General features: G+C 38.3%; 1 protein-coding gene and 1 long non-coding RNA gene across 6 annotated transcripts in view; one reads left to right on the top strand and one right to left on the bottom strand.

Annotated features, from left to right (window-relative positions):
- The window catches only part of VPS45 (vacuolar protein sorting 45 homolog), an 82,262-nt gene extending 63,577 nt beyond the window's left edge, over positions 1–18,685 (bottom strand). For 4 of the 5 annotated variants that reach the window (XM_066377370.1, XM_066377373.1, XM_066377372.1 and 1 more), the window contains exons 1-10: positions 18,203–18,685; positions 17,439–17,573; positions 12,556–12,616; positions 8,349–8,428; positions 6,929–6,997; positions 6,684–6,821; positions 5,855–5,965; positions 3,302–3,436; positions 1,954–2,067; positions 652–819 (exon numbers count right to left, since the gene is read on the bottom strand). In XM_066377370.1, the coding sequence (XP_066233467.1) occupies positions 652–819; positions 1,954–2,067; positions 3,302–3,436; positions 5,855–5,965; positions 6,684–6,821; positions 6,929–6,997; positions 8,349–8,428; positions 12,556–12,616; positions 17,439–17,573; positions 18,203–18,685 (1,494 nt within the window). The remainder of the gene's footprint in view (positions 1–651; positions 820–1,953; positions 2,068–3,301; positions 3,437–5,854; positions 5,966–6,683; positions 6,822–6,928; positions 6,998–8,348; positions 8,429–12,555; positions 12,617–17,438; positions 17,574–18,202) is intronic. The other variant, XM_066377374.1, reaches the window with a different exon arrangement.
- Positions 18,686–18,975: 290 nt separating this feature from the next.
- On the top strand, positions 18,976–22,276 carry LOC136400536 (uncharacterized). The gene is made up of 2 exons (XR_010750332.1): positions 18,976–19,112; positions 19,332–22,276. It is a non-coding gene; the product is annotated as an uncharacterized lncRNA (long non-coding RNA).
- The last annotated feature ends 5,566 nt before the right edge of the window (positions 22,277–27,842 follow it).

Genomic DNA, 27,842 nt, shown 5'->3' with positions numbered 1-27,842 from the left:
GTGTTTCCATAGCCCTTTGGAAATAACCTAGAATAGCACTTATTGTGTGGTATTATAAATCCTAGTTTAAATTTCTTTCTTCCCTACTATCATGTGAGCTCTTTGAAAGAAAGATCTTACTGATCTTTGTATTTCTAGATCCTCATAGACCATATACAGGTAGTGGGCATCATGTGTTTGTGGAATGAAAAACAGATGTTCAATAATTTTTTTAAAATGTAGATAAAATATTTTAATATATATCTCTTAAAATCTTCCTAAGAACCCTGTGAGATAAATATCATACCTATTTTTCAAATGAGGAAACTGGTTCAGAAATTATGCCAACAGCTCCAAGTTACAAAGCCCATAAGTGGTAAACCAGACACTAAATTCCAGGTCTTCTGATTTTAGTCTAGTATTCTTTCTAGTAGACCAGGCTGCCTGCCTAAATACTCAATTAATTGCCTGAACCCTTTGGAATTGCTCATTATTCTTCTGTGGCTCTTATCATGTTTATCTTAATATTAAATTGTGTTCTTGTCTCACCGTCTTATTAGACTGTAAATTCCACATTGGTGAAAAATGATTACTTGCCTTTATATCTCTTGCTCTGCCTGGCACAGTGCCTTACACAGAGTAGGTGCTCATCAAAGCGGACTGAATAGATACCTGGAGAGCACTGGAATGGTCATTCTGGCAGGCCAGCTCTTGTTCAACCTCTGAAACCTCCAGCAGACTCCGCTCACCCACCAGCCGGGACAGTTCCCCAACCACTGTCACGTGTTTTGATACAGTCCCAGACATCTTCTTGAACTGTGGGTAATTCTCAACAAAGGCCTGCCATGGGAAAAATATCAATTGGGGGTTCTGTAAGTTCTTGACTTATGATAGACATATTAGAAGGGAAAAAAAAGCAAGAATTGTTCTGCTGCCCAGAAAAAGGCACCTACAGCTTTCAGTCATGAGGCATCTCGTTATGCCTAGGAAGAGATCTGGTATATGTCATAGACTGAGTCTTTTAATAGTCCAAATGGGACTGAAAAATGGAAAGAAGTTTATGACTTATCTTTTTTCTTTTGTGACAGAGACAGAGAGGGACAGATAGGGACAGACACACGGGAAGAGAGAGATGAGAAGCTTCAATTCTTTGTTGCGACACCTTAGTTGTTCATTGATTGCTTTCTCATATGTGCCTTGACCAGGGGCTACAGCAGACCGAGTGACCCCTTGCTCAAGCCAGCGACCTTGGGTTCAAGCTGGTGAACTGTGCTCAAACCAGAGCCTGTGCTCAAGCTGGCAACCTCAGAGTTTTGAACCTGGGTTCTCTGCAACCCAGTCCAACTCTCTATCCACTGTGCCACCGCCTGGTCAGGAAGAAGTTTACGACTTACTATGAAGGTTTCATTATATTGTTTCCTAAAGAAAAATAGTATAGCCCTGGCCGGTTGGCTCAGTGGTAGAGCATCGGCCTGGCGTGCCGAGGTCCCGGGTTCGATGCCTGGCCAGGGCACACAGGAGAAGCGCCCATTTGCTTCTCCACCCCTCCCCCCTCTCCTTCCTCTCTGTCTCTCTCTTCCCCTCCCGCAGCCGAGGCTCCATTGGAGCAAAGATGGCCCGGGCGCTGGGGATGGCTCCTTGGCCTCTGCCCCAGGCGCTAGAGTGGCTCTGGTCGTGACAGAGCGATGCCACGGAGGGGCAGAGCATCACCCCCTGGTGGGCAGAGCGTCGCCCCCTGGTGGGCGTGCCGGGTGGATCCCGGTCGGGCGCATGCGGGAGTCTGTCTGACTGTCTCTCCCCATTTCCAGCTTCAGAAAAATACAAAAAAAAAAAAAGGAAAAAAAAGAAAAATAGTATAGATATTACTTCAAACCAAACAAAATGACCCAGAATATTCCAGAAATGTTGCTTACATGAAGAGTTCCAAAACTTTCATGTTAGCCATCCATGTATCCATGTGCATATTCAATTTACCTTCATGTCTGCTATTGATTCTAGTTTTTGCTGTTCTTTTGGTTTCTTCTTCTGAAAGTCTTCCATGAGATTCTTTATATTGCTACCAATCTCAGCAAAGTTCAGGTACATATTCTGTGAAAAAGAAAGTTGGAAACACAGTTCTATCAACTAGTCTGACTTTCAGACAATTTAATTTTTTTTTTATTTTTTTTTATTTTTCTGAAGCTGGAAACGGGGAGAGACAGTCAGACAGACTCCCGCATGCGCCCGACTGGGATCCACCCGGCACGCCCACCAGGGGCTACGCTCTGCCCACCAGGGGGCGATGGCTCTGCCCCTCCGGGGCCTCGCTCTGCCGCGACCAGAGCCACTCTAGCGCCTGGGGCAGAGGCCAAGGAGCCATCCCCAGCGCCCGGGCCATCTTTGCTCCAATGGAGCCTTGGCTGCGGGAGGGGAAGAGAGAGACAGAGAGGAAGGAGGGGGGGGGGGTGCAGAAGCAAATGGGCGCTTCTCCTATGTGCCCTGGCCGGGAATCGAACCCAGGTCCCCCGCACGCCAGGCCGACGCTCTACCGCTGAGCCAACCGGCCAGGGCCCTTTCAGACAATTTAAAAGAAGTGAAAAAGAATTCTGCATACAGTTAAAATTGAAGATTCTATTATAATCACCAAATCTGAACCTTGGTCAGCACACTGGTGATGAATACCATTTCCATTCTCACAAAGGGCTATAGAAGGGAGGGAAGTAAGTAAATTGGGTTCTAATTTTTAAAGTAGAAAACCAAGTATGTGATTTCTATGAAAATGTATTCTATTTTTTTCCCTTCTTTTACAAGTGAGAGAAGGGGAAATAGAAAGACTCCTGCATGCACCCTGACCAGGATCCACCAGGCAACCCCTGTCTGGGGTTGATGCTCTGCCCATCTGGGTTCATGCTGGCAACAGAGCTATTTTTAGCACCTGAAACTCCACAGAGCCATCCTCAGCGCCTGAGCAGATGTGCTCGAATCAACTGAGGCATGGCTGCAGGAGGGGGAGAGAAAGGAAGAAAGGGGGAGCAAGGGGAAGAGGGGGAGTGAAGGGGGGAGGAGGAGAGAGGGGGAGAGGTGGTGAGAGCAGATGGTTGCTTCTCCTGTGTGTCCGGACGGGGAATCCAACACGGGACATTCACACTCTATACTAAGCCAAATGACCAGGGTGAAAAAATATTCTTAAAGGGGGTCTGAATACAAGTTTTTTGCCTTCTCTTGAGTTGCAGTTTATCCACATGATGCTTCTATCATCCTTTCACAAGAGTTCAAACAAGTCAGTATTGACCTTCTTACATAAAACAATTAAACTCAATTTCAGAAACGTAAAAACACTTACGTTAGCATAGAATTCATCATTTTCAGCAGACAGGACCACCTCTCTTAAGTCTTTACTGATCCCTGGCACTCTGGAAAGATCAATCCGATTGTTGTTTATGCCCAGTAGTTCATGGACCATGGCCTGATATGTCCACTAAATAAAGAATTATGACAAAAAAATTGGTAACTGACAAAACATGGAAATTAAAATGTTCAGAAAAACAAATAAAAATGAGTAATATTCTTAGTAACTAGTCTTTACATGGAGATTCTCTATATAGTTCAAATTTTATTAATACTTTGTGCTATACTAAGCATTATCATTTTAATTGGTTAAATATCCAAAAGGTCAAATACTTTTTAGATTTTACACTTTTGGAAGAAGGGCAGCAAAATTAATATTCCTGATAAAAAGAAAACAAATTAGAGGTTTCATTAATGCCAGTTTTGCCCTGCGAATGAAGAGTATATTTTTGGCTTCCCAGATAGGGCTATACTGGTACTATAGTTATAAGCTGTGCCATTTCCTGTGTGCATCTGTGGTTTTCTGCAGCATAAGAAGTGTGTTCTTGCAGGTCTGGGTGGTGCTATATTTATCCTGGGGACACTAGTATTGGTAGAAAGAACCTTGTGAGTTGATGAAAACACATATTCAGAAGCTTTATATTTTTACTCTATATGATTTGTGAAGAAGGACTGGTTTCCAGTCTTACAAATGTGAATTTATTTGGTAAAACTGGAGAGACCCCAAATTTTGCCTTCTCACTATTTATGGAGAACAGGATCCTTTTAATCATAGGTCCACTAGACAAAAAAACTAAGTATTCTCCAGCAAATTACCCTCTAAATCTAGAGTCAAATGCTAGAAATATTAATATATGTACATTTCATCTTTAAAAAAAAATCTAGTTTGATCAAGAAATAACTTGAGGTTATAAAAGATGTTTCATTCCCTTGCCAAATGAATCCTCGAAACAGCAAGTCTCATTAATGCATTTAAAATAAGCACAAAAATAGCAAATAAAATAAGCACAACAAAATATTTTATGCTTCTATAGACAGTATCCTGTGCATGCTTCTACAATCAGCACTTACTCTATAATTAAATTATGTTTGCTTCTCTCCTCATTGGACCATGAACTCTTTGAGAGCTGAGATTGTATCTTTTAGCCTGTTATCTCCAGGACTTAACACAGTACCTGGTCCTTAGTGAAAGTTGCTGAATGAATGTTGCTTTTCTTTGAAAAATAGGTTTATAGGCAATCATTTCTCATTCTAATTCTTTTTAAAGATTTTATGTATTGATTTTACAGAATGGGGGTGGTTAGAGGTAGTTGCTTCACTCTAGCTGTTCACTGGTTGCTTGTCATTTATGTGCCTTGACCGGGCAAGCCCAGGATTCACATCAGCGACCTCAGCATTCCAGGTCGGTGCTCTATCCACTGTACCACCACAGGTCAGGCTCTTTTTAATAATTTTAATATTATCAAAATTCCTTAGCGAACAAATACTACTTTGCATTTTAGGAATATAAACCTATCATACCATAGAGAAGTTGTGTTCCACAGTCACAGATTTCCCCAGCATTCACATAATTATAAGCAGAAATACAGACTGTGCCTTCCCCTGAAAGTTCAGTCACTGTTAACAAAGCACCTGCTATGTGCAAGGCTCTGTGCTTGCACTCATAGAACAAGGGCTGGTAAGGCACAGTCTTCCCTGAAGGAATGTGTAACCTAGAAGAGTGTGAAAACAACGGTTCAGCCTGCAAGTGCACACGAGACATAGGAGAGACACAAAGCTCTCCAGTAATTTCAGGGGAAAATATAGAGCATGTCTGACTAAAAGAAAACAGGCTTCAAGATGTTTAGAGTGATTTTAAAGAAGAATTCTGGTGAAGTTAGGAAGAAAAGGTACTCCTAATATTCCAGAGTTTAAACAGCGGTTACAACATGAGTAAAATGATGGCAGGAAACCATGTGGCACATCTGCACAGCTGTAAGCTGCAGGTATTATATAAGGCTGGGCCCGTACTGTGAAGGTTCTTGAATGTCAAGATCAAGAGTCTGTATTTAACTGAGTTGGCAAATGGGAACCAATAAACTTTTAAGCCAGGAGTAAACAGTGTCAGAACTGTGCTTTGGGAGAATTAATGCAACAACATTCTGTCTGAAATATATTATTGTGGGAAGATATGAAAAGTGGGGATGAAGTAGATGACTATTTCAGTATTCCCACAAGTGACTGGGGTCTACACCAGAGTAATGGCAGTACAGTGGACAAGAGCAGACAGACACTGGGAAAGTAGGATCTACAGAACCTAGAAGTGGCCCTAATTGGGAATGGCGGTGGTGGTAGAAAGGACAGGAAGGATAAGGCAACAGAAAGAGTCAAAGATTACTGCCAGCTAGAAGAATAGTGATATGGAAACACCAGGAAGTACAAGACAAAAATAAGATCAGCTGAAAATAAGCAGGCAAATAAATGGATCATGCTGTTCACTCCCACATCTGCATTTTGATGACTAGCACTTGAAACCATCCTTCTGTTAGGCTAACAAAGTATTTTGCACCTGGTTTAGCAATGGGGTGATGGCATCATCGCAGCGATCTAAAATAAGTAGCAATGGAGGAACCTCAGTCCGCCGGAATTCAAACAGCTCGTATTCTTTAGTTATCACTTGCTGTGGGTGAGAGAGAAAGATGGTTTGGTCAACCAATTAGTTGCAATAGAGATGATATAAATAGGAAATTAAAACATAAAAACCACATTTAACAAAAATTATTTGTACTTTCATAAGCCTTCCATAAAAGGATTCAGAAGCTTGAAAAGGTTTAGTACCATTCTATTTAAGAGGATAGGGTTTGAAACTATTTTACAAGTGGTTTGATTGAATTAAAAGAAGTTTGGAAATGTTTATTGGGTTAAATCTAAAAATTTTAACTTTAATTTGTTGCCTTTTTTTTTTTTTAGAAACAGAGGAAGAGAGAGATGAGAAGCATCAACTCGTAGTTGCAACACTTTAGTAGCTCATTGATTGCTGCTCATCTGTGCCTTGATGTGCGTGTGTGGTGTATACGTGGGGGGCTTAAGCTGAGCCAGTGAACCTAGTGACCCCTTGCTCGAGCCAGCAACTTTGGGATGTTGATGATCTTGTGCTCAAGCCAGTGACCTCAGGGTTTCAAATTGGGACCTCAGTGTCCTAGGCTGATGTTCTGTCCACTGTGCCATCACCACAGGTTTGTAGCTTTTGGTTTTGAATTACAAAGAGCTACCTCTTTGCCAGTAAACCTAACACATCACCTCCGTGGTTGTAGATAAAATTTTCCTTTAGTTTCTGAAATATGATAAGGAAATGAATAGTCTTGATGTTCTGGAACTAGGGACAGGGAATGCTATACCTTAACAGATTCTGCAAGTCTCTTTGCTGCCTCTGATGAAAGCTGGTAACGAATCATGGGACATTTCTTCAGGGATAAAAGGAGAGCTGTCAGTCCTTGAGTTGTTCTGGATAGCTGGGCTGGATCCCAATTTCGACCCTTTTTTAGATATTTAGAGAAAATACTTAAATTTTTTCTTATTTGCGGAATTAACTCCTACCTGACACATGAACTTAAAAAACAACAACAACCCTTTTCTTCCATACCTGGCAGCAACCCAGAATATTGAGGGAAAACAAATGTGGATTCACAGCAATGTAATCACCATAAAATTCCTGCAAACAAAGCACCAAAATCAGTCATTCCATAAACTCCAGCTGTGTCATGAAGTAATATTTTGATATGTGGTTTAATACTAAGTGATAATAGTCAAATTTGAGGAAGTGCAAGTGTAAAAGATACAAAAATTGATCAATTAACAATTAACAAAAGTCAATGTGGAGGAATTAATAATTATAAAACAGCAGCAATAATAATAAATCTTAAAGAAATGAAAAACAAAAGTTGTAGAAGTATATATATACTGCTCACAAAAATTAGGAGATATTTTATAGCTTCATATTCATTTTGAAGTATCCCCTAATTTTTGTGAGCAGTCTATTATATCTCTGGAGACCTCTAGGCACACTTATCAATTAGTAAAAGTAAAACACTGCTATAGGCTGTACAATGTTACACTCAAATGAAAAAGAACTTTGCTTTCCAGTGCATTCTCATGAGGGAGAATATGATTCAAAACAGGTCGTTCTTTTTTATACATTTTTCATCTAGTATATCCTTCTGAATACCCAAACCTTGCTTATTTGCTGTCCTGAAGACAATATTCTTCAATTATTTGATAAATGTATTCAAATGTTTGTGATAAATGTATTTGAGAACACTAAACTGTTTTAAGAAGGAAAGGGTAACTTGATATGTTCTAATGTGATGAATTATATAGCATGCAGAATAAATATTTAGGAGTTTCCAAGTTTTAACCTAATGACAAGTATCTGCTTATTATCCCCAAAGCAAGATAACCACAAACAGAACTTTAATGAACCTAAGTCCATCCTTAACTCCCTATTCTCTCCCAATCAGACATAGTCCTATAGATGAATGTTCTTAGTGAGTGCCTCATAAAACCATCACAATACATATCTGACTCTGAAATTCTTCCCACCAATCTAGTAGGATGTAGTACCAGTTCCAACTCCTTATTCCTACTGGCTGCTTTAATTCTGTTCTCATCCAATTTGATACCTCTCCCAGAACTTTCTAAATGTGAGTACAGTCTGGTGCAATGCACATTTATTGTGTCTGATGAATAGCCTCCATTCTTTTGAGACAACACCTTCCCTGTTTTCAGGCTCAACTCTTTAAAAAATGGCCAATACAAGAGATGAGCTGCAGTGTTTTTCAACCACTGGTCCTTGGACGGGTCTCCCAGAAATTTCATGTGTTCAGTGAAAGAGTTAACCACTCTGATGTTGTAAAGATTATAGACCCAACAAACTTAGCCGAATTTGCTTATGCTCAGGGTGATTTCTGCCTTAGTGGTCCCCGAAATAATTATGTTTTCACCAGTCTCCAAGTGCAAAAAGGTTAAAAAAACAAACAAACCACTGAAAGGACCAATATGTTTACCTGAACCTCAGCCACAACTTCCTGTTCATCAGCTTCAGCTAATGACTTCACATCACTCTTGCTGATCACATTACTGAAATCTAAAACAGACATATGAGTTGTTGACTAAAAGGAGATCATCCTTGCTGCAATTAGACATAACTGGGCCTGACAGTTAAAGACTAATGACTAAGGGAAGTTTAGTATACACTGTAGTGTATGTCAAAGTCAAACACCTTCAAATTGGAATGAGTAGCACAAATATGTTTAAATTCATAAATTCATAATAATAGTTTTTAGAAAAGGACCACCATTGTAGGCATTGGAGGATGCTAGGAAACCAAGTCTTATGCTGGAAATAATAAATAAAGGAGAAGAAGAAAGCTTTTATCCTTTTATATACAAACTGTACCACCAGATAGCCAAACAGTAGATGAGGGGAAATTTCTCTTTATAGAGATATCCCAGCTAAAAAAGAAAGAAATGATAATGACAGAATTAAAAACATCATTTTATTTCAACCCCTAATAATCAATGCCTGGACCTAAGCACTGAGCATCAACCACTGCTAATATCACAAACAGAGATGATCAATGGAAGCCCAGAACACTACCTATAAAGTATTCTTGCCAAAAAGAAATCAAATCCAAATCTGATTAAGCCTCTATATCCAGGTACCAACTTACAGAAACTGGAGGATAGAGAAACATTTTAAATGGTAAGGAACATTTTAAACTGCAAAAAAACATGTTAAACTGCCCTTATGGGGATATAATCAACAAGATCCAGGCTGTAGGAAACTTTAACAGAATGTGGTTTCTTCAATAAATACATTGCACAGGAGAGATAACCAATAGAAGAGTAAAGAAACTTAAATAACATATCAACCAATAGCAACGTGTGGACTTGACTATGATCCTGATCAAAACAAACCATGGTGGGGAAAAGACATGAGAGAATTTGAACGCTGAATGAGTATATAAAAATAGAAATTAGTTTTTATTATTTGGGTGTAATAATAGTGTTTTAAAAAACAAGTCCTTATCTTTTAGAGATGCATGCTGCAATACTATGGATAAAATCATGTGATTTCTTACATTTCCTTCAAAATGATATTGGTGGGGAAGTAGGAGGCAGTATGGCTAAAACAAGATTGGCCTTAACACAGTAATCACTAAAATTGGGGGCCTTGGCCAGTGGCTCAGTAAATAGAGCATTGGCGTGTGGATGCCCTGGGTTCGATTACTGGTCAGGGCACACAGGAGAAGTGACCATCTGCTTCTCAGCCCCCTCCCTCTTGCCCTTCTTCCCCTCTTCCTCTCCCGCAGTCAGTGGCTCTATTTGTTCGAGCATCGCCCAGGAGCTGAGGATAGCTCCCTTGGAGCGTATCCGTCTCAGGTGCTAAAAATAGCCTGGTACTGAGCACTGACCCCAGACGGGGGATCCCAGTCATGGAACATGCAGGATTCTGCCTCACCATCTCCCTTCCTCACATTAAATAAATAGATAAGAAACTGGGTGATGGGTATATTGGAATTTATTATACTATGCTGTCTACTTTTATATACACTTTGAAAGGAGCCTGTTATATAAGATATTCAGTAGACATAAAAATACACACAAATAAAAATATAAGATATGAGCAAAAGGCAAGTTTAGTGCTAAAATCAATTGTGCTGAAAGTTTGTAATAAATAAAATTGTTATATACTAATATACTTTAGTTTATTTCAATCTAAATAACTAAATTAAATTGTGAAATTTATTGCTGTACCCAAGAAATTTCAAGTTTATTTTTAATAGGCTTTAAAGCTAACAACCACTTTAACATATGTATTTATATAAAATACTTTTCTTCTCCGTAAATTTAGAGCTCAAGTCAAATAATCTTTAGAACCTAAAGAGTAAATATTAGATTTATTATTTATTATTCATCTTAATTGCTGTATCAAAGAACTCTCTTTAGAGGAAAAGGGGTCTTTTACCTCGTGACATTTAATTTTTAGCTAAGACACAAAGCAAAAGAGGGATTCTGTTAGGTGTTCACTTATATTTAAATTTGGCAGCAAAGGACATCAGTCTCTTTATCTATCATCTATCTATCTATCTATCTCTAAATACAAAAGTATCTATAGTTTCCTAAGTACCTAGTTTGTGAACAGACTACACATTTCTCAGAATAGCTAAAATAAAAAATAGAGACAACGCCAAATGCTTGTAAAAATACAAAGAAATAGGATCACCTGTACATTGCTGGTAGAAATGTAAAATTGTATAGTCACTCTAGAAAACATCTGGCAGTTTCTTAAAACACTAAACATGCAACCAGAACATAACCCAGCAATTGCTCTCCTGGGCATCATTTATTACACGGAAATAAAGACTTATGTTCACACAAACACCTGTACACAAATGTTTTTGACAGCTTTATCTGTAGTAGTCCAGCCTGGAAACTCAGATGTCCTTCTTCAAAAAGCAAATAGTTATACAGTGTGCATCTATACTGCAGAAAACCACCTAGTAATAAAAATGAACTACTGATAGAGGGAACAACTTGGATTAATCTTTACAGAATTATGCTCCGAAAAAAAAAAATCTAAAAAGGTTATATAAACTGTATGATTCCATTTATATAACCTTCTTGAAATGACAAAATTTCAGCAATGGAGAACAGATTATCATTGCCAGGGGTTAATGAAGGGATTGGGGTGGAAGGGAAGTGGATGTGGCTAAAATAGGGCAATAGAAGGGATCCTTATGAAAATAGAAATGTTTTACATTCTGACTGTATCGATGTCAATATCTTGGATATGAGATGCTACATTGGAGGAAACGAAATAAAGGATAATGGGATCTCTGTATTAGTCTTAAAACTATATGTGAATCTATAATTATCTCAAAATAAAAAGTTTAATCAAAAAAGAAAATCTGTCTTGGGGCTGATTCCCAGTCAGGACACACAGGAGAAGTGACCATCTGCTTCTTCCCCCCTCTCCCCCTTTCTTCTCTTTCTCTCTCTCTCTCTCTTCCTCTCCATAGCCATAGCTTGATTGGTTCCAGTTCATCAGTCCTGGGTGCTGAGGATGTCTCCATGGAGTCTCCACCTCAGGTGCTAAAAATAGCTCCATTTCAAGCATGGCCCCAGAAGGGCAGAGCATCAGCCCCAGGTAGAGGTTGCCGGGTGGATCCCGGTCTGGGCTCTTGTGAGAATCTGTCTCTCTATCTCCTCTCAGTTGGAAAAGAAGATGAAAAAGAAAAAAAACTCTGTGACTATTAGCCAAAACAAAGAAACCAACAAACCAAAACAAAACCAGAAATACTGAAACTAATAAAATTGTCTATTTTATTAATTAGGCCAAATGAAATGATACATATGTATATATATAAGAAAGCTCTTTATAAAATGTAGTCTTATCATAAATGTTAATTTTTGGTACCATTATTAAATTGTAGTATATACTGAAGAAAGCAGTTCATTGTAGACTATAGCCTAAATCCTAAAAGTCCAAAGCCTTTAAGTAAGCTTTAAAACTTTTCAAATGCCCTACATACTGAGTATTAAGTTTTGCCCTTGGTTTTGGAAATGGCACCAAATCAACTATACTAGCCTATAAAGATCAATAATGACATCTAGAGGAGAATAGATGCAACTTCCAAAGTAGAATGTATTACATTTTTAAAAATCTATGTAATTTAATTGTATAGTAACCACAAAACTAGTTTATTTCCAGGCTCCTCTATCCCCGATCCCCTAAAAGTTAGGCATGTCAAAGGTATCTACCTGATGACCTGTACTTTCAAGTACTACATAAAGTCGCAAAAAGAAGTGTAATGTTTCCATCTGGTATGCAAAGTAAATCTCTGCCTTTCCAACAAACTCAAGTGTATCCTCCTTCCAAGTAAATAAATCAGCTTCTGTGCCTCGGTTCATAAAAGTGTAAAACAGAAATAATAGCATACACTTTGTGAAATTTGGCTATTCACAACCTTTGCCTTACAAAGAATTTTGAAAGGCAAAGTTAAACAAAAATATTTTTACCTAAGCAATCAATGATAAATGGAAATCACATTGAGCTTCCTGAAATAGAACACTGGCTACAAGATTTTTAAAACTCTGAAAAGACTTAAAAGAAAACTAGACTCTTTTAGTAATGGATTCAATTAACTTATTGATAATACAAAGTACCCCATATTAGCTAGGATATTGTTACATGAAATAACATACTTACAAATAAAATATATACTGTATTTGGGTCTTCGGAGCTCCTGAATCAGATAATCCACATTCTCCTAGAACAAACAAACAAAATATGAGGATTGCTTAAGTGAAAAAGTAATAAATATCATCCATTGATTTAAGTATTTACTGAGAGTTTACTGTGTGCTGAGGTCCAGATTAAGTATGTGTATGTTGGGGAGGGTGTGGGATGGGAATGAAAAAGAAATACATTAAATATAACGATCAAGAATCATATGTAGCCTGACCAGGCGGTGGCACAGTGGATAGAGCGTCAGATTGGGATGCGGAAGACCCAGGTTCAAGACCCCAAGGTTGCCAGCTTGAGCGCGGGCTCATCTGGTTTGAGCAAAAGCCCACTAGCTTGAGCCCAAGGTCACTGGCTCGAGCAAGGGGTTACTCGGTCTGCTGAAGGCCCGAGGTCAAGGCACATATGAGAAAGCAATCAATGAACAACTAAGGCAGCGGTTCTCAACCTGTGGGTCGTGACCCTGGCGGGGGTTGAACAACCAAAACACAAGGGTCGCCTAAAGCCATTGGAAAATACATCTTTCCGATGGCTTTAGCTGCTGAGAAGCCACGCTACCATCTGCAGCAGCGCTATTCAGCTTGAACAGACGCTGTTATGGACTCGTTCCAAACTGAATGCCTGCGGTCATGGGCAGACGTGATTGTCCATAGCAGTGCATTACGTGTGTCCGGTGCTTGCTGACGTCATCAGTGGGCGGGTGCAGCAAGCGCCAGAGGACAGAAGGCAGAGAGCCAAGAGAGCCTGCGAGATAGCCTGCTGGTGTAAAAAAAAGGTTAATGTAAAAACAGTACACACACCATACACACAATACTGTGTAAGTGTAAGGTGCTTTGTGTGTAATCATTACACAGTACACAAAGCAGCTTACACTTACACAAAGCACCATACATTTACAAAGCATCGGTCTTATACTATAAGAGACCACTATAAGATGTAGTTTACATTGTTCCCCAATGTATAATTATCTCCCATATCTCCCACTATTTTCCCATATTCTGAATGAGGAAACTGCTGAAATCAGTGTTTTGCATAATTACCTGATTTTGCAGAATCAGGTAATCGCAGAACTACCAATTTTATATTGCATTGACCCCAATAAACTGAAAGAGGCCTCACACTGAGGAATCTGCTGTGCAGATTCTACAGTGTAAAAGATCTGCCTGACCAGGCAGTGGCGTAGTGGATAGAGCGTCGGACTGGGATGCAGAGGACCCAGGTTTGAGACCCCGAGGTCGCCAGCTTGAGCGCGGGCTCATCTGGTTTGAGTAAAGCTCACCAGCTTGAATCCAAGGTCGCTGGCTCCAGCAAGGGGCTACTCGGTCTGCTGAAGGCCCGCGGTCAAGGCACATATGAGAAAGCAATCAATGAACAACTAAGGTGTTGCAACGCCCAATGAAAAACTAATGATTGATGCTTCTCATCTCTCTCCGTTCCTGTCTGTCTGTCCCTGTCTATCCCTCTCTCTGACTCACTCTCTGGCTCTGTAAAAAAATAAAATAAAATAAAAAAAATTTATAAAAAAAAAAAAAAAAATTTATAAAAGATCTGCTTCCTATAGAAGTCTATTAGGGGTGGCAGATTCCACCTTTGGAATTTTTCTGTTCTAGGAAAAGTTCTAGCGTGGAAAAAATTAAGCAACATGCTCTATATTTGAGTGGAATCTGCTGCGGCCTCCCATTGACTTGAATAGGAGAGGAAGAAATGTGTCGGAACTGCATTTCTGCTGTACAGGGGATCTCTCTTCTGCGGAATCCAGGGGTCTCCCATTGAAGTAAGTGATATGTGGATTCCACCGCAGAAACGGCTGCTTTATAGTGTGAAAGAGCCCTGAAAGATACCATGCTGTGCAGAAACTGCAGTGTATCCTATGACGTAGTTCACACTGTTCTATATAGAAAACTTGCCACTAATCTGGAAAAAACAGATCCATTAGTTAAGCAGCTATTTACGGAATGGTAGCCCCAATACACTAGGTAAGGAGGTCCATTAGTAATAAATATTTCTCAATATATAATTAAATATTTTTTTGTGATTAATCACTATGTTTAAATTATGTTTGACTTGTAGCAATGAGAATACATAATGCATATCAGGTATTTACATTTCAAATCATAACTGTAGCAAAATTACAGTTATAAAGTAGCCACTAAAATTATTTTTTGGTTTGGGGTCACCGCAACATGAGGAACTGTATTGCGGGGTCACGGCATTAGAAAGGTTGAGAACCACTGAACTAAAGTGTTGCAACGTGCAACAAAAAACTAATGATTGATGCTTCTCATCTCTCCGTTCCTGTCTGTCTGTCCCTGTCTATCCCTCTCTCTGGGATAAAAAAAAAAAAAAAAAAAAAAAGAATCATATGTAATACTGTGTTATGTTGATCAAATTAAAATTTTAAAATGTATATAAAAAACACAGATGTTGAAATGCAATATAAAATTGGTAATTCTGCAAATTTGCCTCAAGCTGCTTATCTATAAATTATGTTAATCTGATCAAAATTATTATATAGAATATCAAAATGTCTAATCCTCTAAAAACCAACAGTCAAGATAAAATATAGTTAATTATATTCACTTTGGCTTTTAACCTCATTGGGACCTAAGACTGCACAACTGCAATGTTTGTGAAGTATTTGCAAAAAGCTGGCTAAGGCCTTTACTATATTTATATTATTTTATAATAAAATATAAAATTTAGAAGTAAAAACAGTTAATTTTTAAAGGGTCAAAACATAAGAATTCCAGTTATATAAGATCATATGCAGGTCTTATCTATTTTTGATACTATAACACAGGGTTAAGTTTCAGTATAAATTTGGTTTCCAAACTACCTATATATGACATAAAATATCATTTTTTGAATGTTGAAAAAAACATAATCACCTTACAGAATTAAAAGTAATGTAAGCAATGCATACTGCTTGTTAAATGGGAAAAAGTTTTTAAACACTGTCATTTAGATTAAAAAATACATTAAAATTAATTTTATAATATAATCTTAAGGAAAAATTATTTTTAAGAACATATTTTGCACATATATATATGCACATATATATACTCTCTCATGTGTATATACATACTCTCATATTCACTATATAATATATACATTATACATAATACATATTCACACATGCATATATATATGTGAAAGAGTTTCTTCTGTAATAAAAAGTGTTAGGATATGATGCACTAGATGATCTCTAAGATCACTCTCAAAACCAGAATTTCATGTCTAAAAGCTACAAATGTAAAACAATCATAAACCACTATATCAATTAATATATTCATTAATTCAGGAACTGTTTACTGAGTATCCACCATGTGGCCGGCATTGTGGACATAATAATGTGAAAAACAGACCCATCTCTGTTCTCATAGTACTTATTGCTGTTAGGTGAGATATTAATTAATCACACAAATCATATGAAACTTCAACCATGACAAGCAATAGGGAGAGGAAGATGGTTCAGTAAGTGCTCATAACAGAAGGGATAGGTGTGTGTGGGGGGGGGGGGGGCGGGTAGAGGGGAACAGTTTGACCTGGTCAGCAAAGAGCAAAAGGGGAAATGGTTTGAAATGAAGATGTAGAAATGACAGAAACTAGACCACACAGGGCCTTGTAGGCCACAATTAAGGAGTTTTGTCTTTATCATAAAAGTAATGAGAAGTCATTCAAGGATTTCAAGTAGGGGTAACATGATCAGATTTGTATTTTGGAAGATACATAATATACAAGCATGGTAAAAGAGTGCATTGGATGGCCCTGGCCGGTTGGCTCAGCGGTGGAGCGTCGGCCTGGCGTGCGGGGGACCCGGGTTCGATTCCCGGCCAGGGCACATAGGAGAAGCGCCCATTTGCTTCTCCACCCCTCCCTCCTTCCTCTCTGTCTCTCTCTTCCCCTCCCGCGGCACCATTGGAGCAGGGATGGCCCGGGCGCTGGGGATGGCTCCTTGGCCTCTGCCCCAGGCGCTGGAGTGGCTCTGGTCGCGGCAGAGCGACGCCCCGGAGGGGCAGAGCATCGCCCCCTGGTGGACAGAGCGTAGCCCCTGGTGGGCGTGCCGGGTGGATCCCGGTCGGGCGCATGCGGGAGTCTGTCTGACTGTCTCTCCCCGTTTCCAGCTTCAGAGAAATACAAAAAAAAAAAGAGTGCATTGGAGTTGAAGAACAGAAATATAAAGTAAGAGAATATACAAAATAACATTGAAATAGTTAAGGCTTTTTAAAGGAAAACTCAAGATTTAGATGCTGGACAACAACTGATAGAAGCCTAAGGAATCTCTAATTAGGGGAAGAGAACAGAGGGCCGGAATGTGAATACAGAGAGATGACAAAAAAGTCTAATTGGCTGTAGTGGAGGAGCAGAGGTTGGACACTGGAGGTTGGATTAATAAAGGCACAGCAGACCAGCTAGAGGAGTGCTTTGAGGGCTAGGCTACTAAGTAGAGATTTAATCATGAAAGTAAAATCGAGCCATTATAGGTTTCTGAGCATAAGGTGAATAAAATGATAAAGACTCAAAACACTGATATAAATATGTAAGATTAAATGGCAACGGTGTTCAATGTGAGGAGGTTAACCCAGGAATAAAGTGGATCTCTGTCAGGGTAGTTAGTGGCTTTGGAAGTAACTGAGAACTTAAAAGACATTTTGAAGCTAAAAACTGACTGTAAGGAGTGAACTGAGATATGGGAAGGAGGAGAGTCAAGGTTATAATTCTGATAAACCAGGATAATTATGATGTCACAAATGATGATAATACAAATTTATTTTGCCTCCTTAATGTTTTCAGATCATAACCTTCTGCATTTGCCTAGGCAGATGGCAGTTTAGTTAACGTAGTACCTTCGTAGGTCGAAGAAAACAAATGGCTTTCAGGTGTTTCATGATCTCTCGATTTGGAGAATCAATGCGTTCAAAAAGGTACACTTCCTTCTGAAGAATCTCCGATTGTGTGTATACCATACTCACTATACCAGTCTGTAAAGAAAAATGAATTACTAATATTATGATGGTCCAGAGTAATAAAAACAAGCAACATTACCTAAGACTTAAATTTTTTTTCATTAATACATAGCTGGATACCTTAAATATTAACATGTCATAACATTTACTGAGCATCCAAAACATGTAGTAATGTACCAGAATGCTCTCTCTAAACACGAACAATCCATACATCCCTCACCGCAATTTTTCTATCCCTTAAAGTTTTTTTTTAATTCTGTGATCAACAATTAATATATTACCTGTCATCTCAGCTTGAGCCCCAATAACTTTACTGTAAAAACACAACGCTGAGTAGAAATAACAGGACCATTCCAAAGTCTTCCAAGTGCTGTCTCATATATTTCTTGGCAGTAACATTTAGAAAAGGATTTCTGATTCCAAGAAATTGCCCCGGTAGAAGAAAAATATCTCTGGCAATGGTTAAAGCCATTTAGTCTGAAAACCTACTGGGCAAGGTTTATATAACCTTTCAGTTCCGTACAAAACTGACCCCCGTTTAAAAATCTTGAATTAAATTCTATATCCCACAGTGGAACGGGACCGGCTATTGTAAGAGCGGGAGGATTCCCTCAAAAACAAATATTAAGCAAAAGCAAACTCACCGTCTCCTTATCCATGAGAAGTACTTTCATACCTGGTCCGCTGTCCTCTATCATTTTGGTAACGTACTGCTTCACCGCGAAAACCACGTTCATGGTGGCGAACTGACAGATTAGCCCCCAACACTCCCTACCCCCTTTTATCTTGCTAAATGAACACGGGACTCTCCGCCAGGTCTCAGCTGCTTCCTCCCCGCCCAGCTTCGGCTTCCGGGAGCCCGGGCAGCGGCGCTGCTGGGAGTTGTAGTTTCGGGGCGCCGCGCGGTCGGGGGGACCAGACCTGTCCCCTGGGTGCAAAACACTGGCTGCGACACAGGGGCAGCCCCGCCGGACGGGGTTACCGACCTGCCTCCCGCCTGCAGGTGTTGGACTTGCAGACCGCTGTCCCGGGGTGTCCCGGCCGCAGCCAGGCCCCTCCTGCTGGCTCGGGGAGAGAAGGAACTCGGCGTAAAGGCTCGGAAGTAAGAAGAGAGTGACCCTGTCCATTCGCTGCGGGTAACGCCTTCTTGGGTGGCAGTGAAAGAGGAAGGGGAAGGAGGCGGCGTGACGCTGGAGGGCCGCTCCGGGTCGGGAGGGACGGCACGTGATACATCTCACGCGGTACCTGCTCGGTAGTGGCCGAGGTTCGTCCTCTCCAGCGTCGCCGGCCAGTGAGCAAGGCGGGTGCCGCTGCCAAGGGAGACCCAGGTCGGCGTTCCGAGGACCGAGAGCATCTGAAATTGAACAAATGTTTGTTGAAGGAATGAACAAAGGGAACACCCTTTAGGGATACTGGAAGAGGTCTTGATCTCCCGGGAGGGCCTAGACTTCGGGTCGCCTCCGGGACTTGCAACCCGCGGGTCCCGCGGAGCCCTAAGCGACCCCGGGTTTGGCGCCCTGGGGACTGGACACTGCGGGCTCCATCTCGAGCGGGGTGAGCGGGACCTGCGACGCTGAAACTGCGGGAGGACACGAGATAGAAGGGCGAGAAATGGGTAGGGGCCTGTATCCGCCCGGGCTAAAGCTAAGTAGCGTGGGGATTTTAAAGGAAAACTCACAAATTTTGATTTAAGAAACGACAAAGGCTTAGCAACAAAATAAATTTTAAAGCCATCAACTTCAAAATGTCTGTATTTGTGTTTATACCCCATAGGTCTTCTCTCCACGCCATTTTTAGAAAAGGAAGATCAGTGTTAGCTTTCCCGCACCTCTAAATTGGGGAATTGTAAAATCAGGAAGATAACCAGAAACAACTTCAAGAAATCAGTGACTGCAACTGCCTGTGAATATTTCCACCAAAACAATGATCAGTGTTTGTTGGGGTCAGTTTAATCAATAGGTTCAAAATTTCCAAATCAATCTTTCATGGTATTTTAAGAAGCATACAATTGAAACTAGGTCCAACGCACATTAACATTAATCTAACTGTTACGATTGCTTTATAAAACATTATATACAATTTTCAAGTCCTTTAACAGAGATGAGAAGCCACATGAAATAAAGATTTTTGTCACTTCTGAGATTATGAAGAATGTGTTTATTTTCTCTTCTCAATTTTCCTACCAAGTAAACAACTTCCTATTGGGCATTTTATGTTCTATTTTTGAGATTTGTTTTTAAAAAGAAGTTGTAGTAAAATAAAAATGTGAATCTTTAAATGGATACAAAAGAGAAAAATGTTATATGAAAATTTTATGCTTATCAATTTAAAGTGTTCATATATTACAGAAAACAAAACCCGAGGGCTAATGAAAAATGAAACACCTGCAAATCCTTTAAGTTAACAATATTTGAAAATTCACCACTCACCTGTTGCTTGGTTTTTGTTTTTTCTCACCTGTAATTTGTATAAGGCTGTTTTCCATGTTATACATTTTTTAAGCAAGAACAAGGAGAGAAAGGCTTGTCCATGGAATTCATGGGGTTTTTTTTTTAGACAATAGTCGACCTGTGAGTAATATATGGAAAGAAGCTGCATCCTTTTGGTTATTTATACTTTATAACATTTTAAAGGAGGAAAATGCCCATTTTGACAAGGCTTACTAAATCATTCCATTGCCCATAAAATTCCATTGATATCAGGGGTAGTGTTATTTTATACATTGATAAGATGGGGAATGTAAACATTTTGTACAAAATAGTTATGTATTTAAAGGATGCTGTGATGGTCTTAAAGTTTGACACCTATTTTCTTTCTGAAGGAAACAAAAGCCATTTAAAATGTCTCCAGTTGAAGAACTTCTTTTGTGTCCCCATACTTCTAAAAAATAGGACTGAAACATGATAAACTCCAAACTCTTGCTTTTTGACTCATCCAGTAAACATCCAGAGTGACTTGTTTTGTTGTAGGTAAGACATAGGTTATGCAGAAGCCAATATGAAGTATCTTACTTATTTTTTTCAATTTAAGCTGTAAATAAACATCATATTTTTAATAAAGAGCCTAAATTTAAAAAATAAATCATGACATTCTTCAAATATAGGTGATTATATCAATTGTAAAAGTTTCTAATACAGTTACTTGAAAATTTATTTTCACTAGGTCCAAGAAATCTGTGCTTTAAGAATAGAAAACAGGAAGTTAAAGAATATAGTATTTACATTTATACATTTTATTTAGACTTGTGTGTGTAAATGAAAAAAATCAAGAATGGTTTAACTGAATAATTACATGTCCTTCAGCTTTTTACAAAGTTGTATCCTATTTAGAGGTTTGTATCCATTTAATTTTTAATCAAAATCATGTTTTTCTACCATAAGAATTCAAAGCTTGATCTAATACAAGGGTATATAAATAAGTTTTAGTATAATAATAACAATATGACCAATACTTAGTTATCTTAGATAATTAATTATCTACCCTTCTTGTTGCTGTGTGTTAACATTTCTACAACAAGCCTTGGATAGGAAGGAAGTAAAGATGAAATTCAGTGAAACTGAGAGTTCCTACTTGTTAACAACTGAAAAAATATTTAGACAAAGAATGATGAAATTACTAGTGTCAGACAATCAGTCCTTGTACAATAGTCTTAACTTTTCTAACCATTTCCTTGTGTGGTAGATGATGATAATAGGTATAACCTACCTTATGAAATTGTGAGAATTACAAAATAATGTGTGGGAAAAAATGTGCCTGGCATATAGTAAATGCTCAAAAATATCAGCTTTAATTATTTGAAATTTAAAAAGAAGACATAGTTGTGGTTTTTTTTAACTTATGACATATTTTATTCCCCTTTGACAAGAAAATTTAAAAACAATTGATTCAGAACTTGTAAACTATCGTTCTTAAATATAATTTTCATAATAACTTTATCTTGCATTACTATATAATAGTAGAGAGATTCGTAGTTAGATTTGCCTGCTCCATCCTAATTTGTAAAGCATACAATTTTCAAAAAGACAAAAATATGCTTCAAGTGCTTTTAGAAAAATATGCTTACTATCTGCCAAGGTGACAATGAACTTCCCGGAGACCAGATGCTGGGAGGGGAAGAGGGAGGCAACAGCCCCTGTCCACAGATTGAAGGACTGAAGCCCCGTGCCCAGACTTACTCAGATTATTTATTAGCCAGTACAAATAACTTAAGGATACAGAAGAAGTTTTCAGGGAGTGAAGGAAAGGACAAGGAACATGCTGATTTCTAATAGCTTAAACATTTTTTTTGTTGCTGAATCTTATCCTGCTGTCTTGCTGTTTCCAGTACAGGGTTAGAGAGGCCCCTGGACTCTCATGCACTCACGGCTTTCACCCTAGGGCACCTCTCTGCCTCTAATTGTTTACCCTAACTCTGCAGGTCTTCACAGCATATTCCTACAACTGTCCACCCAGTCTCAAATCAAACAGAATTTGTTAAATTTTTGTCATAGTTGGTGGTGAAGTACTAAACTTTACGGTAGCAGAAGCATTGAATAGCTTTAAATCATTTAGTAAAGATTATTCACATAAACAGTTTTGTCTGCACATTCAATTTCAGTGATTCTACCTTTCTGTTGTCATGTCAACTTTGATCATTGGTTTAGGTGATGTCTGCTGGGTTTCTCCATTGTAAAATTACTATTGTTCTCCTTGTAATTAATAAATATCAGATGCTTTGATGTGTTGCTGATATCCTGTTTTTCACCATCCTTTCACTTTCTAATTTAAACTGGAATCTATTGATGGTTTTTGCCTGCAACAAATGATGTTTTACCTAATGGTAATTATTTTTCTCATTGCTTCTACAATTATTATTTGGAATTCTTCTGTAAAAAAGAGCTAATATTCCCCCCCCCACACACACACACACATTTATTTTTTTCAAGCACTTATGTCAATATAGACTTATAGATATTTAAGAAAATTATGACTTTTAAGTAACAGGGAGCATATACCGAGACAGAGACTGCAGGCTCTGGAATGGGGCGGCCTGGATTTGCTTCTGCTGTGTACTAGTTGCAAGACTTTGTCAAGTTATATGACCTCTCTGTGTCTTGGTTTCCTCATTTGTAAATGGAGAAGATGACACGTACCTCAGGTTGGTGTGAGAATTAAATGAGATACTACATGTATGTAGTCTTTAGCCTAGCTTTAATTATTTTTTCTTAGCAAATAGTTTGTACCAAGCTTAGTTTTACTATTTATGTTTTCCTACTTACAAACTGAGTATTAAAATATTTGTCATGTACTTGCCTCCCTGAGACGTTATTAAAAATTCACAAAATTGAGCCTGACCAGGCGGTGGTGCAATGGCTAGAGCGTTGGACTGGAATGCAGAAGGGCCCAGGTTCGAGACCCTGAGGTTGCCAGCTTGAGCGCGGGCTCATCTGGCTTGAGCAAAAAGCTCACCAGCTTGGACCCAAGGTCACTGGCTCGAGCAAGGAGTTACTCGGTATGCTGAAGGCCCGCAGTCAAGGCACATATGAGAAAGCAATCAATGAACAACTAAGGTGTTGCAAAGCACAGTGAAAAACTAATGATTGATGCTTCTCATCTCTCTCCGTTCCTGTCTGTCTATCCCTCTCTCTGACTCTCTCTCTGTCCCTGTAAAAATAAATAAATTCACAAAATTGAGTTAAAAGTGCTTTGTAATGTTAAAGAAATACACAAGTTCTTTTTTGTAAAAAACAAATAGAACTAGGATATTATTAAGATCCTTTTTATGGTCCTGATTCTGTTCTTGGGTTGCTCTTTGTGTTAGAAATGTAGATAAATGTGAAATGTGATGAACTTTAACATTTTGGATGTTTTAAGAAATAGGCAAGCTATATGAAGTAAGTACCAAAGAAATGCATGTTTTATAAATTCTAAAGTTAAAACTTGTTAACTTTAGAAATGGCTCATTATTGACCTGAACAATCATTTGATAAGCATCACTTGTTTTTCTTCACTAGAAAGAATATTTACTGTTGAAAAAAATAAGATACAAAATATCTTTCCATTTGAAGCAAGTAAAATTGCATGGTGGGATGTTGTTCTTAATGGTATTAATAAAAAAAAAAACAAACCCAGCCACTTATTACTGAGCTTTTACTATATGCTGAGCCCTTTTACAAATATCTCAGTTAACTCTTGTCACTTTCATTTGAGGTATTATCTCCATATTACAGAACTGAGGTTCCAATAAATTAAATAACTTTCATTGGATGACACAGAAAGCAGAAAATAGAGAAAAGCATCTTTTCCAGTGAGCATCTTACCATGTGTTTTTTCATATGCGTTGTTTTTATTACTTTTTAAAGAAAGTACATTGTTATTTCTTTGAGGATAAAGAATGCTTTATTTTCCCCCCCATCCTTTTCACCCGTGCAGTGCCCTGCACACAGCAGATACCCAATAAATATTTAATGTTGGTGAAACTCATTATTGGGCAAACTGCTACAAAGGCATGTTAAATAAAATATAAAGTTTTACATGCACACAACAAAGAAAGAAATACACTTATCTAGGTGGTTCACATCAATAATTTTACTGAATAATATGGAATAAATTCTGGGGAAGTATCATGGGTTTTCTTTCCAAATTTCCAGGTAAAGTACGGGAATGTAGACTTGACTATTCTGGAGCTCTTGTAACAAATGACATTTGTTTTTCCTGTCTGCTAGCAGTGATTAAAGAGAGAATTAATGTCGTAGAGTCACTTGAGAAAACAAGTTTTAAAAAGTATTTATCTTTGAATTTCTTTCAGCAGACAGAGGGCGCCCTTGGACCATCAAGAAGGCTCTTTGTGACATTGGGTGCTGGCTCACCAGTAATGATTATATGAATAAGGGAAAATACTGTACATTGTTTTGGCCAAAATAGATTATACAATGTTTGTTTAATGTTCAGTTTAATCTGTTCTTGGCTTTAAATCTTATTGAGGTGTTTCATGAAGTGACTGCTTTATTTATAATTTTTCATTTCTTGAGGAGCTAGACAAGAGTAATTGCTGTAAGGTTCAAATCAACAAGCATTCTAATTTGGGAGATTAGTTTAATAAGTATGAAATATCTAAAATTTGAAGGGTGGGAATTTGATTATATCTTCTATTCACGCTTGATTGCAATCTACAGTAAATCTGTCAATATGAATATATGTATATGCTGGGTCATGTACTAAGTATGTACTTTACTGCATTATTCTCACAAACAGCTCAATGACCTAAGTAGTGATGTTACCCTTTTATTTATTTTTTGAGAGAGAGATGGGAAGGGAGACAGGAAGGAGAGAGATGAGAACCATAAATTCCTAGTTGTGTCACTTTAGTTATTTATTGATTGCTTCTCATATGTGCCTAACCCAGGGGGCTTAAGCTGAGCCAGTGTCCCCTTGCTCATGCTAGCAACCTTTGGACTCAAGCCAGTAACCATGGGATTGTGTTGATGATCCCACACTCAAGCCTGCAATCTAGCGGTCAAGCTGGTGAGCCTGTGCTCAAGCTGGTGACCTCGGGGTTTGAACCTGGGACCTCAGCATTCCAGGTCAATGCTCTATCCATTGTGCAACCACCGGTCAGACCTATTACCCTCTTTTATTAAATGTGAAAATCAAAGTTTAGAGAGGTTAAGAAGATTTCCACTAGTAAGTGACACAATTGGGGCTTGAACCTGGAGATGTGAACACCAGAATCTATACTTATACCTAGAACACTATATTGCAAATGACAGTTTTCTCTATGACACAAAATATATAATTAATAGTGAAATTGTATTTTTTTAAAAATTCCTGTTACTATCAAAAGAATAACATCTAGACTCACCACAACTTAATTTAGGAATAATATTGGGAAATTAGATTATTTTATTTCCTGGTGATGTAGTAATTTAAACTCAGATGCTATAGAATGATTCAATTCCTGGTCAGAGAAACACTCAAGTTTAGGAAAGACCTTGATCAAATAAAAGAACACTGAATTGAGAGCCAGATAACCTAATTTATAGTATATTTTACTACTAATATCTGGGTGAGCTTTCGAAATGATTTAAGCTCACTAGAACTCTGTCTTTCAATTGAAGGAAATGGACTGGAAAACCCCAGTTCATAAACCTCTGTGTTATTTTTTGCATTGAGAAGTTTTACCTATTGTATATGTCTTGTTCAATTTCTGGGAGCAGCATATTAGTATAAATCTAACAATAGCATGATCTGCTTTAGCACTGGTTTGGAGTCCCCAAAATGGTATAATGCACAGATGTCATTTGCTTTTGACATTTCTTAGCAATAGGCTCTCACTTTTTCTCTATCCATGAATAGGTTCCTGGGGATAGTTTGTTCATTTGTTCTTTGATTTTGTTAAAGCATTCATTAAGTGGGGGAAGAAAAAGGCTTTATCTCCTTTCTTTTATTCCTGAGGGAGGTGTGTGGATTTTATAATTTTTCTGAGGGAAGACTGCATACATGTAAGGACCGAGTATCTCAATGTTTCTTTGCTTGCCCCTGTGGAGTATTTAGGAACTATTCCTTTCTGGAAGTAAAGTGAAGGCATTAACCTTAAGATAGGAAAGAGGCAAAGAGAATGATGGCGTGGTTTTTATGTCAATGTTTAATGCTGCTATTTTAAATTGAGTTTAAACATCAAAATTGAATGACACTTAACTTCCACAAAGTCATTTTTCTATGTAGTTCTTAAAGGAAAGTGGCTGGGTCACCTATGTAGACATCTAGCCCCTGACACTGGTTACTAGAGGATTTGTGGAGAGTATTCATTATTTCAACAAGCATTTACTATGTACTAGCCATGGAAGTATAACATTGAACAAAACAGAAAGAATTCCTAATATCATGGAGCTTACAATCTAGTGAGGCCATTCAGACAAACAAAATAAGTAAAATTTATGGTAATTAGGTGGTGATAAATTCTACAGAGAAAAACAAAACAGGTTTAAAGAAGGGTGATAGGAGAGTATTGGAATGTGTAAGGTGTGCAGTTATAAACTGGATGGTCAGTGAATCATTCACTGAAGGTTGATTGACCAAAAACCTGAAGGAGTTGTAAGGAATAAGCCATGTCATATCTAAATAAAGAAACTCCTGGGTGAATGGAAGAGCAATTGCAAAACTCTGAGGTAGGAATGGCCTGTTTATAAAAGAGCAAAGGGTCTAATAAAGCTGGAGCTGAGGCAGTTTGTGTGTGGGAGGGCATACCGGAGAACAGTTTGTGAAGGCATTGACTTTTGTTTTGAATGAGATAGGAAGGCACGGAGAGCTTTGAGGAGGGGATCAATATGACTACTGTGTTGAATAAACTGCAGAGGGCAAAGACAAAAAGCAGGGCAATGAGTTAGGAGTTTTTACAGTAATACAGGTAAAGACATGGAGGTCTTAGCCTCGGAAATGGAGAAGGTGAGGGAGTAGTTGGATTCTGGAAATATGACAGTACTTGCATGGAGGATATATGAAACAGAGAGGAGCCCTAGTAACACACTCAGTTTTTAGCCTGACCAGCTGGCAGGATGAAGCAGTCATTAACTGAGATGGAGAAAACGCAGGAATAGAGGGTTTGTGGGGTAAGACTGCCTTTTCCTCTTAAATTCCACTTACCACCTATGCCACACCCCTAGAACTCTCCATCACCCAATCTTTAGCTTCTTCCTTTTCCAATCCACCCTGCATGCCATAGAAATTAAGACTAAGTTGTTTAGATTGGGAAATAGCAAATGCTAGATCCATAGCCAAAGATTGAGCATATATTGCATTTATTTTATATCTGTAATAGGGATTTGCCTTTGTTTTTAATAGTTCAATGAACTGAATAGAACTACAAGCCATACTACATTCCTCTGCTTTATTAGAAATGCTTTTGTAATCATATTAATTATATTGCTTTTAATGATCTTTTCTTTATAGTTGATGTTTATATATCTTTCATAAAATAAAGACCTTTGTTAACATTTTTACATTCTTGAGGACTTGCTGTAAGATTTCATAGTTTAAAAAATTAGAAGTGGAGCGATAACTTCATATTATTAGTTTGATCTTAATGTTGTAACATACTGATAGTGCAAAATATATCATTTTTGTTATTTAACATATGCAGGACTGTAACAACATAAACTAGATAAGATGACAAAGTATAAGAAAGCAAGTAAATTACTATCCAATTGAAACATTTAATTCTAATATTAGAAGAATTCTCTAGAAAATAAGTTAACTTTCTCAGTGCTTTTTTTGCCTTTTATTCAAAATTTTCCTCAACTCTGGTAT

Source organism: Saccopteryx leptura, chromosome 3 (genome assembly GCF_036850995.1).
Source record: "Saccopteryx leptura isolate mSacLep1 chromosome 3, mSacLep1_pri_phased_curated, whole genome shotgun sequence".
In the NCBI taxonomy this organism is placed as follows: domain Eukaryota; kingdom Metazoa; phylum Chordata; class Mammalia; order Chiroptera; family Emballonuridae; genus Saccopteryx; species Saccopteryx leptura.
Note: the sequence above shows the minus strand (reverse complement) of the source record. Positions and strands in the feature narration are given on the sequence as shown.